Consider the following 15192-nt stretch of genomic DNA (forward strand, 5'->3'; position numbering starts at 1 on the left):
TGCTGTCTAAAAACTGAGCATTAACCATACTGAGGATTAGTTTTGATTTCTTTGGTTTTATTTTGCTGATGCAGATAAGAAGACAAGGAGGAATACAATTACTGGTGGATCTATTGGACCATCGAATGACAGAAGTCCACCGTAGTGCCTGTGGGGCTCTGAGGAACTTGGTATATGGGAAGGCTAATGATGACAACAAAATTGCTTTGAAAAACTGTGGGGGTATTCCAGCACTAGTACGGTTACTCCGAAAGACTACAGATTTGGAAATCAGAGAACTGGTCACAGGTTTGAATATCTTTCCTTTATTGCATGTTACTTTATAGGAAGCAACTCAGTACCTGAGGGACTTTAATATATGGTTTGATGAAAACAACACACAGTTTCAATATTGTACTTGCATATTTGAAAATATTAAAACAAAACTTGGTTTTGTCATCATGTAGAATATGCACATATAGCAAGAGACATACACATCCATATTCCATAGCTTGGGTAATGTGCAGAAAGCAGTTTTCATTGGATGGTGGTATACAATTGTGATTGCTACTATGGTTAAGCTTTGGTGGTGGTACTTCCAATTCTTTGACTAAGGGAGGAAGGAGAATGAAATTTCCTACAGTGTACAATGTGGCTGATGATTCTTTAAAATACTGTTAATGGCATTCTGGTATTCCGTAAATCCTGACTACATCATTTTAATGACATTGGACCATCCCCTTTTAAGACCTCCTTCTGCTTCTCTTGTAAAAAAATATGTTGCATATATTATCCTAACTGCAGGCTGTCCATATATTTTAATCATTTCATCTTTCAACTCTTACCTGTCAAAGGCAGAATTCATGAGATACTCCTTGTTGTGGTGATGATGTGATGCATCATGTATCCCTCTGAGTGACAGAATTACTGGCAGATAATAAAATAAAAAATGTTAGCTTTGTTCAACCTTCTGCTTCAGTCCTTGGTTCTACTACCTGTCCTTGGTCTCCCTGAAGTAGTCTACAACAGGACTTGAAACAACAAGGCACAAACTGTTAATCCTCTTAATTATAGTCCATCTATTTATTGAAATTGCTGCAGTATCTGCTTTTAGTGAAACTCAGGCAGTATATGATACAGATGACTATTAGACAAGATCCCTTAATTTGGTTTTATTTCTTTTATCTATGCACATTGTGTTCTTACAATCTACAAACAAACCTGGAAAACATGCCAGTTATTAATGTTTGCAATTGGTTATTTTTAAACTGCATGTTTTCATTAACTTTAGATGATTGAACAACGAGATAGATAGATAGATAGATAGATAGATAGATAGATAGATAGATAGATAGATAGATAGATAGATAGATAGATAGATAGATAGATTGTCATGGATAGAATAGGTCTAGAGAGACTAACCTGAATGCAGCCTGGATTGACTACAGGAAAACACATGACTCAATGCCACACATGGATCTGTGAATGCCTGGTGCTGTACAAAATCAACAGGAGACTAAGGACTTCCCTCAGGAACTTTATGGGAACATGGAAGGCAATAATGGAAGTCAATTCAAATGAGTGCCCATCAAATGCAGCAAGGTGATGCACTGTCTCCACTGCTGTTCTACATAGGCATGAACTCCACCAGCAAAATAATCACAGGAACTGGATATGGACACACTTCAAGAGTGGAACTATCAGCCACCACCTCTACATAAATGACATCAAATTTTATACTAAGAGTGAACAAGATATTGAATCACTGATCCACCTGATATGCTTCTACAGCAAAGACATTGTGATGTCATTTGGACTGGAGCAGTGTAGCCAGACAGTAGTCAAGAGAGGGAAAATGGTTAAGACCAAAGAGGTGGAACTAGCAGCGGGCCACATACAGATCATTTACAAGTACCTTGATATCCAACAGTCGCATGGAAATCACAATGAGGAGGCAAGAAAGACAGCAACTTTCAAGTACCACCAAAGTATAAAACAGGCCCTTAAAGAGCCAGCTCAATGGGAAGAACAAGATCCATGCCATTAACACATGTACTCTGCCAGCCATTATATATCCTGCTTTATATTGACTTGGCCAAAGGAGGACATGGAAGCTGCTCATATGAAGACCCAGAAGCACCTCATATGTACAGAGGTTTCTACCCTGAGTCCAACACATAGAAACGATATATTAACTGGAACAAGGGGAGCAAGGTTTAGTGAATATATTGTCCTGAATGAAACCCAGAGCATCCAGGAGTTTATCAGTAAGAGGTCACCCAAAGATGAGCTGCGGAGAGGATACCTGAGACAGCAGAAGATGTGGAAGAAAGATCAAGCAGAAGTGCCATGGCAAGACAAGATCTTACATGGGATGTACCATTAACAGAAAGCTGAGGTGGCCACATTGGGAACTTCTACTAGTGGCAGGAAAGGGCTGGACTAAAAAGCAGCACTGAAGCACTGATCTTAGCAGCACAAGAACCAAGCACCAGGTCCATAGAAGAAAGGTTCGTCCACACTATATAGGACCCGAGGTGCAGAGGCCCAAGAAACAGTCCAACACATAGTGACAGGATGTAAGATCCAGACAAGAATAGCATACACTGAACAGCATGATCAAGTAGCAGAACATCTGCATCTAGAGCAGTGGTTCTCAACCTGTGGGTCGGGACCCCATTTGGGGTCAAACGACCATTTCACGGGGGTCACCAAACAACGCAGTCCACCATTTTTTCCCCTTTTCCTTAGCTTTGCTACTCGCTTTTATTCTATTGGCTTTTGAAAGCCAATAGAATAAATTAGACTCTAGAATAAATTAGCCAATAGGAATTGTCCAGGCTGTCTCTGCCCTGCTGAGCCCGCCAAAAGTCCCATTCTGCAAATGGTGCTGCCCCAGTTGAGTAGTCCTCGACTTACGACCGGTTGAGTAGTCCTCGACTTACAACCGGTTGGGGGTCGCAGCATTAAAAAGGTTGAGAACCACTGATCTAGAGTGTATGGGCTAGAATAGATGCTCCCAAGTCCAGATGGGAAATTCCACAGAATATCATGGAGAATAAGAGGGCTAAGATCCTGTGGGACTTTCAGATCCAGGCAGACAGGCAGATACTGGCCAATCTACTAGACATCATGGTAATAGACAATAACTAGGAGAAGAACCTGGTTCACATTTGAAACTCTCTCTGACTCAAGTTTTTCAAATTTGGAACACTAAATTTAAAACATTTTGTGCACGTACATTTTCCTAATGGAATGCCCCCGTTATGCAAATATTATTTCATAAATAGCACTAATAAAACTTTAGTAATAGTCAGGGAAGAACTTTTAAAGTCACTTTGATCGAAAGCTTATGACTGGAGGAAATATAGGGAAGCTGACATAAAATGAACTTGAGGCAGTGGAATGGCATTTTTCAGCAATTATGTCATCATTACGTTTTCTTCAAGTTAACATAAATGGGCATGAAGACTATTAAGTGTAAAATAATTAAAACTGATTGAATACACACCTGAGGCTTTGGAATTAAAACTTCTTGACCAACCTACAGCCAGCTAGTTTCTGCCATCTTTTTCTTCTGCTTGGAGAAAACAGTTATTGAAAAAATACGGGAAGAAGATTGAGGATTTTAATTAGTCATCTGCAATTCTATTGGGTATAGGATTCCCTTTAAATCTGTTTCAGTACATGGTTGAGAATTTAGTAAAGAAATTACTCATACATGGTACTACCAAAATTATGTTTGCTAATAAATATTTCTCCCGATTATGCTGATTATAAAGAAATGTGTCCGTATTACCAACTCTGCTGTCCAAACTTCATTTATTATTTTGGTTGAGACATTTTAAAATATTTACACTATAAGTTTTAGTAATTAATTCTAATCTAATTTAATTGTCCATTTTCCCAAGAATTAAAAATAGTGCACCAAACATATTAGATATTGATTGTTAGTATAATTAAAATTAAAGTATTTGTCTCTGTGCCTCAGTGGTATTTAGCGGTAGCATCTTTATTAAAGTCATTGATTAGCATTTAATGCAAATTTTGTAAGAAGTTACAGTGCTCGGATAAAATATATAAACATTTTCTAAAAGATCAATAAAAGTAAATAAAAGGATTCGGACTACTAAACATTATAAAAACAAATGATACAATGCTAAAGATACAGTACTTAAAATTAATTAATGAAATTGTACATCTATTTTATGAATATAATACTAAAATGCTTACATATTAAGTATTAAACTAATCAACCAATACTTCATACTTTCCTCCATATGTACAACTAGGAAATTGTATGTAAGTACAAGCTCATTTGTTTGCTTGAAGTCTTTATTTCCTCATGCCGAAGAATAGATTACATTTCTCTATCCCAGTGATGGCGAACCTTTTAGAGACCCAGTGCCCAAACTGCAAGCCAAAACCCACTTATTTAACACTGGGTGCCGGGTAGGCGTGGCTGCGGTGGGCGGGAGACTGGGTGGGTGGGAGCCAAGGTGGTGGGGGCCAGTCCCTCACTATCTCTGGGGCATGGCACGCGTGCCCACAGAGAGGGCTCTGAGTGCGGCCTCTGGCACGCGTGCCATAGGTTCGCCACCATTGCCCTATCCAAAAGCTCAGAGAAAAGTCGCATCCACACAGCTGCTTTGTCAGGCCCATCTCCCCTCTCAGAGCTGGTAGTCAGTCATGCCATCCTAATTCTTGCTACACCACAGGGTGTGCACTTAGATACCCAGAAATGGCTGTACTGCACTACACAGAGCATTCTAAGGGCCATGATTGATGGTTTCTTCAGTGGAAATTCCAGCCTTGCCAAAAAAATTTGTGCAGCTCCACCCACTTGGCATGCACAATGTTCCATGCGCTGCCAGATTATTTTTGTTTTGTCCTTTCCCATTCTGCCATCAATTGATATTCAAGTAATTATTCCTTGAAACTATGGATTGAAACTATCAATCTCTAGATGGCATTTATATCTCTTGGCTATTATCTAGTACATTGGTGGCGAACCTTTTAGAGACCGAGTGCCCAAACTGCAACCCAAAACCCACTTATTTATCGCTGGGTGCCAGGTGGGCGTGGCCCACTGGGTGGGTGTGGCTGTGGTCATGGCAGACTGGGTGGGTGTGGCCAAGGTGGGCATGGTCATCTCAATGTTGCTTTAGGGAGGGACGCCTGGGGGAGGCAGGCAGGGTTGGGGGAGATCCAGGGGTCTCTGGCAGATGGGGTGGTGGGCAGAAGGCTCGTCCTGCAGGGTGAGGCGAGGCAAGGTGAGGCAGAGCGGGGGTACCATTGTCGCATGGCAAGGCAAGGCCGGGGCGGCTGCTGCCTGACACCATCGGCCCCTGCACACAGAGGCCAGCAAGCGGATGGGGGCCAATGGTGTCTGTCAGCAGCCACAGCCTGCCGGCCTCTCGACCGGCACACTGTGGGGCTCCGCAGCTTGCCGCCAGCAGTTCAAAGAAGCCATCTCTGAGCTGGATGGATGGCTGATAGCTGAGGAGGAGCTGCAGTGGGTCGTGCCTGGGAAAAGGAGAGCATGCGAGGCCAGGAAAGATGGGATGGAGGGAGGGAAACCAGCCATGGTGGGATGCATCCGGCCACGTGGGACCTCGGCAAGTTAGCGGTCAGCTGGTTGAACAGGGATGGTTGCCATCTTCAGGGCATGGTGCGCGTGCCCATAGAGAGGGCTCTGAGTGCCGCCTCTGGCACCCGTGCCCTAGGTTCGCCACCACTGATCTAGTAGTTGTCAAAATTTCTGTGGTTGAGATGTGACCACTGAATAACTTTGGTGGAAGTGTTGGAGATTAAGAAAGAGGTTCAATTCTGATGGATAATGGAGGAGAGGGGGAAACTATAAACTATGAAGACAGAATGCGAGGGTCTACCTCTTCCCTTTCTATTTAGGAAGGGAATTCCCTGATTTACACCAATTACAAGAGTTAAATACTTGCAATTATTTTAAGAAAGCCATTGATTGGTTAGTTTCAAGGCTTGTAACAGTTGACCATCTTATTTAAAAAAGAGAAAAAATGGGATTGCAGAAACTGGAGTTTCTATCTTCTTGCAGTCACAAGTGGGCCGAGCAATGGGCCAAGAGATCAGAAATCCAACTGAAAGTCCCACAAAAAGGACCATTTGGAGCCACAAGATGATCAGCATGGAGCATAAATAATTTCAGACTGCATAAATCATTTCAGTGTAAATAAATGTACCATATATTGGCTTCATGCAGTCCTTTCAGGCAGGATAAGAGGGGAAGCATCACTTCCAGTACTTTGGGCTATTATGTAGATAAGCCTCGTGTCAGGGCAAAGAATATGAGTGGATTTGCCTGGGGTCTGGAAGGAACTATGCAGAGCACAGAGTGAACTAGATTTGGACTCTTCATCTTAGCCTCTGCAGAAAAGTTACATAACTTTTAGTTCTCAGACAGGAGAATCCTGGCACCTGTGAAAGTGAAAAGAGTACAGATTAGTAGATAATCCGTGAATATGCTGGGGCAGCTTTCAATCAGCTGAATCTTTGCACTCTCTTTCTGTCTCTTGTCCTCTAATATTTGCAACCTGTAAAAGTAGAACCTAGCTCTCAGCAGTAGCAAATGAGCAAATAGTCTTGGACAATTTCAAACAGAAGAGAATGAAAGCAACAACACAAGAGAATTCTCCACTCTCTTTAACATTCAAAGCAGACTTTCACATTCTCTCTCAATTCTATACATGTGGAATGTTAATGTTGTAGAAAACATTCAGTCACACCACTTTGCTGCAAGGGAGAAGTAGGCACTAGGGAACATAACAAAGGGGAATTCTGCTTCTCAATATGCCTTTATCGATGACTTATTGATGAATTAAAGAGTGAACATGGCAATTAATGCACGTATGTGTGCATGTGTGAGAGAGAGATGAAGAAGGAGCCTCTTTACTATAAACATATCAGTGAAAAGCACAGCATTGTTTTTCAGTGTTTTCTCAGTGAAATATTCTTGGCTGTAAAAGACAGCTTGGGGAAAAAAATGTGAAACTAGTACTTCCTCAACTTGGCTATTTTCCTATCCATTCCCAAGCAAATATTACCTTCTTAATCCGATTAATTCCCAACCTGCTAGTAAATAGGCATCTGTGAATATGTTCAAGAATATTTCCCTTTCACTGTCTCATACAGACTGGCAGTGATGTAAATTACAGTGCAAAATGAGTTGTGGGCTCTTGACTGATTAAAATTGATGAGAGTATTATTTGTACTTAACCAGTGATCTGCAGTGCTTCTCTCAGTTCCATCACCGAACCAATCCCCTGGCCAATTTTTTCCAAGCAATTTGTTCAGAAGGTGTGGAAAAATTGGCAGAAGGGACTGGCTGGAAGACAAATCCTAGCGCCAGCCAGGCAGTTAGTTCTTCCCTACTGGTTTTTCCTCTCATTTTAGTTACAAACGCTTGAAAAGGTATGCCTTCTCTTGTGAAACTATACAGTTGAGACTTCTGAATGCCAGAATGTTCACAAGAGAAAATAAATATAGAGAGTATGACATTTTCAGAGGAATTTGTATAGTTAAAAAAGATAATGTAATACTTTCATCAATTTCTTTTGCTAAGTAGTTTTGTGCAAAGTATATTGACATGTAGAATAAGATATATTTAGACTTGCTTGAAAAATTGTGAATGGGTAGAACATGTCTCGTGTATATCTTTAATCAATGTACTAAATTTCTGTAAAAATATTCTTGACATTAGCTTCAGTTATTGAAGTGTGTAGTCATGGATATGTAATTTTTTTATTGTGACATGTATTGTAACGTTTTATATAAGTTATTCACATAACATAAGTGCCTAGACACAGACTAAAATATTTTTTTTAAGTGTGGATGGGGTGGGAAACTCCTCTCTATTATGCTGTCCGAATGTGCTGGACCTTTTTTTCCCCAACAAGATCCAGAAGACCATAAGTTCCATCTCATCTTTGTGGGATGTATTCAACAGTATCTCCAGCAAATGGGCTCATATGAATGTTTAATATATTAATTATCCATATAATATTACATATAAACATCAACATGATTAGGTAATTTTCTCTCAGACTCTACCATGAGTCCCATTGTTTGGAGCTAACACAACAAAATAGAAGTGATGGGTGAGGTTTTTACCCCATCTAATCAATCAATCAAAACAGTAGAAAAATTGCTTTTTACTATGGACATGGAAATCATTTAACTAGTTCAGGAACAATATTGAGATGCATTCAAGAATAACATATGGAATTGGCTAAATCTACCTATTGGTATACATGGTGTTAAAATGAAACTCATAATATAGAAGATGCCCTGTAGATCTCGAAATAATATATTTTATATGTATCGTTACAAGGTACAAAAAAGCAATTATTTGGCAAGGTTTCAAATTCAGTCTCTGCCATCTTTATATTTCACTGGGAGAGTTCTCCTACTGAAACAATGGGTGGTCATTTTTAGTCCCTGTCAACAGTGCTGAATTATATACACTAATAGTCTCAATCAATATACTGCATATTCTTATTTAAATGAAAAGTGAATCTGTAATATTTTCCCACAGTAACAATTAAATTTTTTATTTAAATTAGAGGATAAATAGGATGTACATTAAATTCCTTCCTGATTGTTTTATGTATTCATGTGTAGAATACATAGTCACTGAGCTTAAAGACTACAACAAATAAATTAAAATAAAATCATAACTTTTGCTACAAATGCGGATGGCAAATACAGTCTCAACAGGTTTTTCAAACCTGATCTTAGTGTAGGCAAGTGGTACTATTCTAAGTCTACTGTTGTAAATACATTTGTGTAGTCTTATGGACAAGATAAGATCCAGAAACTCAAGAAGACTGGGCCATCATACTTCGTCAGATTTGTAATAGTACTAGTCCTCTGATATTGGGAAGCCAGAAAGCTATACCACCTCAAGACAGTTGTGACACTTGCATTGAGCAATGATTGCAGAATGAAGTTTGAGGACATGTTGTAACATTCTTGTGGAGACCTACAAGACCTATGAAGTCTCAGTCTGGTCCAGCATAGTTAGGAGATCAGATGGGAATACAGGATATGACTACATTAAATGAAATAATGGAATGAATTAAATAACTGAACCTTGATGATGACTGTGATATGTATATATTTATGTGATGCCCTGGTTGCTGTAGAAAGCAGTGAACATTTGAAGACTCACATATGAACGTTCAGGTAGTGTTGTTTTTGTGCAGTATCACTTCATTCTGATTTTAGAAGAAATGTCAATTCTTTGCTTCCTTCATTTTAGGAGTTCTCTGGAATCTGTCTTCTTGTGATGCACTGAAAATGCCAATTATCCAGGATGCTCTAGCAGTGTTGACCAATGCAGTGATCATTCCTCATTCTGGGTGGGAAAATTCCCCCCTTCAGGATGACCACAAAATTCAACTTCATTCATCACAGGTGCTGCGCAATGCCACTGGGTGCCTAAGGTGAGCTCTGATAGCTAAACTGCTTGACAGTTTCTTCCCTTCTACTTTCTTGGTGCCATAGAATTTAAAATCATTCTTTAGGCATTATAAGAAATAGCAATAATATGTTTTTATAATGTGATATTTAATAACAAATTGTTCCCATTCTTCCATTATTTAAAGAGATGGTGACAGTTAATAGATAACAGGTAGTCGTCAATTATTGATGGTAATTGGGACTGGAATTTCCATTGCTAAGCAACATAATTGTAAAGTGCAATATCACATGACCACACTGCTTAGTGATGGAAATTCTGGTACTTCTGATTGCCATATGCAACTTCTTTCTGGCTTCCCCATTGACTTTGCTTGTAGAAAGCGAGCAAAGAAGGAAGCTGGGTGTGCCTGGATCATATGACCAGGGGGACACTGTTGTAAGTACAAGAATTAGTCAAAAGTACAAGATGTTCAGTACCACTGTAAGTTCAAACAGTCATTGAATCGGTGTTCTTAAGCAAGGACCACTTGTATTATCAATATTCTTCTGCATTGGACATATATATCTTGTAAGATACAAAACGCTGCCGATCAGCTATCGGGGATTTCATAATACTTATTTTTTGCTGTCTGCCTAAAGGTATATGAAGTATCAAATTGTTCAGAAGCCCTTACTGATCTAAACTGCAGAGTTATCTATATCACGTTGGTCAAATTACTATTTATTTCTTTGTATGTTTCATAAACAGTGAAATGGCCTTCAAAGTTTTTTTTTTCAGAATAGCTTATAGCTCTCTAAAATATTTACTTGTTATCTGTATCCCACCATCCCCTACAAAAGATCAAATGAACATACACTATATCGTATTCTCTCCATCACAGTATCAGTCCTGTGAGGTATCAAGAGGTCTGGTAATTGGTGTTGTTGTAAACTGAGTTTAGATTATTTTTCCTTTTCCTTTCCTATCTCATGCTTTCCTTCCTTTCTGTACTCTGCATAACATTGCTTACACTGAAAGGTAATATGTTATGTATGTTTATACTATTATTCAGAATTTCAATATATTTTCTTGGTTAAAGGATTAGAGGAGAAATATTAAACTAAGGTGATGAGATAAATCTGTAGTCATACTGTTATTTGTCTTTTACCATTTGACTGTAGCAAAGCAGTGAATGTAGGATCACGTTTTGGGTTACTGCTATAAAAATATTAACACAGTAATAAATTTTATAACCTTAGAAGCATGTACTTTCTAAACATATTTATTTATTTGTCACATTTATACAGCTGCCCATTTTACAATCAGGTGACCCTGGGTGCCATACAACAAAGTGAAAAACAAAATATATGGCTTTGAAGATTTAGGGTGCAATCCAAAAGGCCCGTGGAATAGCAATGTACAATTTGGTTTGTTTATTTATTGTTCACAGAATAGCAATCTCTTACTCTGCATGACAAACAATTTCTGAAATTCTGAAACATTTGTGTAGTGCCTGTTGAGAACTGGTTAGCAATTTGTGATGTGCAAGGATGCCATTTTTTAAAAAAAAAAACTTGCTAGAAAAAACACTACTGAACCATTTAATGGAGCACTTTAAATTATGGCTTTAGGCTGTTGTCTTTAAAAGACTGTAGCTGTAATATTCTTACAGACATTCCACAGAAGTTGCTCAGTAAGACTTGGTGGGATAAAATTTAAACTGATTTGAGTTGGAGCTTCTATATAGTTGATCAAATCCCTCTGCCTTTAGTTTGACTAACAGTGGCTTTTGACAGGCAAACCTTTTGCTAAATTATACCATGTTTCCACTCTCTGAATATGTATTTATGCTCATTGTGTGATTTTGGCTCCTAAGGTTTACACTGCAGTTCAGGAATTGTTACTGGAAATAATGCAAATGTATGTAGCAATGATAACTCATCTAGAACCTTTCCTATTTTGCTTTGTAGAAGTGAAATTGTGAGGGAGGTGAGAGTTATATAGTGCCTTCTTTAAAATTATCTTCAAAAAGCTTGGAGATCCATAATGAACCATTTATCTTTGAGCTTGAGCAACTCACTGAAATCTCCATTAGCATACTTTTTTTTTTGTTGTGCTCTATTTCTGGAGAAAATGGTCATAATGATGTGCAGTTTCTGACAACTGGAGCACCTGATGCAGAAGCTTTCTAGGATACCTAAAACAAAAAGAAGAAAGCATGCTCAGCAAGATTTCTAGAACGCTTTGCAACCCCTTAAAAATAGCTCTGCTTAAGCTGTGATGACTGGGGTGGACTTAGATTAGGGGACACTCTGCCTTTCTCATAAAGATGCAGTGGGAAAATTAAACTCTGAAGACCCAAGTTGGATCCACTTCATTTTTAGACCCAATCCTGTTTTTCATTTTTTCCCACCATACCAAATTTGGTCTCATTCTGTTCAGGTTTTGGAGACTTATCCTAGTGACAGACAGAAAGGCAAAGTCTTGAACCGTCTTATATTTTTTCTTCTGATTGGGTTGGAAAAAATAAAAAGGAAACAGATTCTCTTCAAAGTCCCTTATCAGTATTTTAAAGGTTTTCCTGTGTGTTTTCAGAACTCAAGACTCTTTACCTACTTTCCCATTTGAGAACTTTTTTTCCTTTAAAGCTATCGTATTTTAAAGCATTTGATAAAGTAGATCACAACCTACTACTTGACAAGATAGAAAAATGTGGGGTAGACAGCATCACCACCAGATGGATCCATAGCTGGCTGACCGGCCATACTCAGTGTGGGGTCCTCAATGGAACCTCATCTACATGGAGGGAAGTGTGTAGTGGGGTGCCCCAGGGCTCTGTTCTGGGCCCAGTGCTCTTCAACATCTTCATCAACGATTTGAACAAGGGGATAGATGGGGAACTCATCAAATTTGCAGATGACACCAAGCTGGCAGGAATAGCCAACACTCCAGAAGACAGGCTTAAGATACAGAAGGATCTGGACAGACGTGAACACTGGGCACTAACTAACAAAATGAAATTCAATGGTGAAAAAAGCAAGGTTCTACATTTAGGCAAGAAAAACCAAATGCACAAGTACAGCATAGGTGGCACCATGCTCAATAGTAGTAACTGTGAGAGGGACCTCGGAGTCCTAGTAGACAATCACTTAAATATGAGCCAGCAGTGTGCGGCAGCTGCCAAAAAGGCCAACACAATGCTAGGCTGCATTAACAGAGGGATGGAATCAAGATCACGTGAAGTATTAATACCACTTTACAATGCCTTGGTAAGGCCACACTTGGAATACTGCATCCAGTTTTGGTCACAGCAATGTAAAAAAGATGTTGAGACTCTAGAAAGAGTACAGAGAAGAGCAACAAGGATGATTAGGGGACTGGAGGCTAAAGCATATAAGGAAAGGCTGCTGGAATTGGGTATGTCTAGTTTAATGAAGAGAAGGACGAGGGGGGACATGATAGCAGTGTTCCAACATCTCAGGGGCGGCCACAAAGAAGAGGGAATCGAGCTATTTTCCAAGGCATCTGAAGGCAGGACAAGAAGCAACAGGTGGAAACTAAGCAAGGAGAGAAGCAACCTAGAACTAAGGAGAAACTTCCTGACAGTTAGAACAATTAACCAGTGGAACAACCTGCCTCCAGAAACGATGAATGCTCCAACACTGGAAGTTTTTAAGAAGAGACTGGACAGCCATTTGTCCGAGATGGTATAGGGTTTCCCGCTGAGCAGGGGGTTGAACTAGATGACCTCCAAGGTCCCTTCCAACTTTACTATTATTATTATTATTATAGCATGATTCCCATCTCCTAGTTAAAATAGTAGCAGGTCTATACAAATAATTGCTTCAATGATAGATAGATTAATTAATTAATATCTACAAGTAATTTAATTAGAATTTATCAAGTTATAATGAAATATGAACTGTAGAATAATTATAAAATAAAGGTAATTGTTGCAAAATGTGCTATTATCTTTGTCTTCCTTTTTTAAAAAGATATATCAGTGGTTTGTGTGAGCCAATTCAACCCTATAGCACTGTTATAATTACCGTAATGATTGAATGGACTTAATATATGTTTGAATGGTCTGCCTCCGTTCAAGTTCTAAAAAAGAAAACCCCCAACTTTTTAGAAAAGAGGTACATTTACTAAGAATGAACTGATAGCAAAAGCAAGGCAAGATCTGAGTAAAATCTGTGCAAAAGTTACACATTGAAAGTCTTCCCAAATCTCTCCCCCAGGGTTCAGCCCCGGCAGGCCAATCAACATCCAATGTGATGTTATGAAAAACCCTCTTCACAGATAGTGTATTCCTCCGGAGGCCTAGGACGGGCCTTGGTAAAGTCTAAACAACTCCACTCCATTGATGGGTAGCGATCCTCCCTTCCATTTCTCACAGGCACACTTCACACCAGCTCACTTCCCCACCCCAAATGTCAAAATCCCCCCCCCCCCGTTCTTACAGCAACCGAGGGCAAGCAAGTCGCAAACTGCAAGCTGGAAATCCAGCTGACATTAAGTTTTGATGAAAGAACACTGGTGCTGGAAAAAGACTGGCCTAGATATAAAAAGGAGTAGGAGTAAAAATAAAACAGATTAGCCTTGGCTGAAAAGAATATTACTTGATTGGAGAACCAGATTTAAATATATACTGTATATACTCAGTGGTGGAAATTCAAATATGTGAACAATTGGTTCTTTGTCTAGCTGCCACTTCTGGAAGTCCATTCTGGGCCTGGGCAACAAAAAATTAACTACCAGTTCTGCCAAAGTGGTGCGAACCAGCTGAATCCAACCACTGTGTATACTGTAATATATATATACTATATATTAATAATATTAATAAAGTTGGAAGGGACCTTGGAGATCATCTAGTCCAACCCCCTGGTCAGGCAGGAAACCCTAAACCATTTTGGACAAATGGCTGTCCAGTCTCTTCTTAAAAACTTCCAGTGTTGGAGCATTCACCGCTTCTGGAGGCAGGTTGTTCCATTGGTTAATTGTTCTGTCAGGAAGTTTCTCCTTAGTTCTAGGTTGCTTCTCTCCTTGATTAGTTTCCACCCGTTGCTTCTTGTTCTGCCTTCAGGCGCTTTGGAAAATAGCTTGATTCCCTCTTCTTTGTGGCAGCCCCTGAGATATTGGAACACTGCTATCATGTCCCCTCTCATCCTTCTCTTCATTAAACTAGACATACCCAATTCCAGCAGCCTTTCCTTATATGTTTTAGCCTCCAATCTCCTAATCATCTTTGTTGCTCTTCTCTATATTCTTTCTAGAGTCTCAACATCTTTTTTACATTGTGGTGACCAAAACTGGATATTAATATAGGCATCCACTCTAAAAGACTATAGGGAATTTTTCTCTATAAATATAAAGTTTGTTGCAATTTATAAGTGCTGCTATAATGGAGAATATATGTCATTAAGGATTGGAGTTTTGGGTTGTTCATGGAGAAATAAGGTCCGTTGGTAAATTATAGAATACCGCCTGCCCAGTATGTGATTAAGTGGCCTATGCTATTAGATGTTAATATTTTCTGCACATTAAGATGTTGTTACTTGGCTTCTGTTATACAGATATTATGCCTTATTTTGCTTATCTGGCTTTGGGTTAATAGTTGTATAATAAAGAGGAGAAGAACACTAATCACAACAACATTCCCTCTATGTCAGTAGTCCCCAACCTTTCTGGTGGCAGCAGTGAGAGTGGAGAGGGGATGGTTCTTCCACAGGTAGAGCTGCACAGGTGCTCTCGCCTGCTACTTGCGTGGCCCGGTT

General features: G+C 39.3%; 1 protein-coding gene across 13 annotated transcripts in view; it reads left to right on the forward strand.

The window, feature by feature from the left end:
* The window catches only part of CTNND2 (catenin delta 2), a 524740-nt gene that overhangs the window by 392020 nt on the left and 117528 nt on the right, over positions 1-15192 (forward strand). For all 13 annotated transcript variants that reach the window (XR_005555019.1, XM_039329341.1, XM_039329329.1 and 10 more), the window contains 2 exons: positions 75-288; positions 9275-9458. Coding sequence is in view for 12 of the 13 variants with exons in the window: in XM_039329341.1 (XP_039185275.1) it covers positions 75-288; positions 9275-9458 (398 nt within the window). In the remaining variant the exon portion in view is untranslated. The remainder of the gene's footprint in view (positions 1-74; positions 289-9274; positions 9459-15192) is intronic.

Source organism: Crotalus tigris, unplaced genomic scaffold (genome assembly GCF_016545835.1).
Source record: "Crotalus tigris isolate CLP2741 ecotype Arizona unplaced genomic scaffold, ASM1654583v1 scf7180000024391.5723578, whole genome shotgun sequence".
Taxonomy (NCBI): Eukaryota; Metazoa; Chordata; class Lepidosauria; order Squamata; family Viperidae; genus Crotalus; species Crotalus tigris.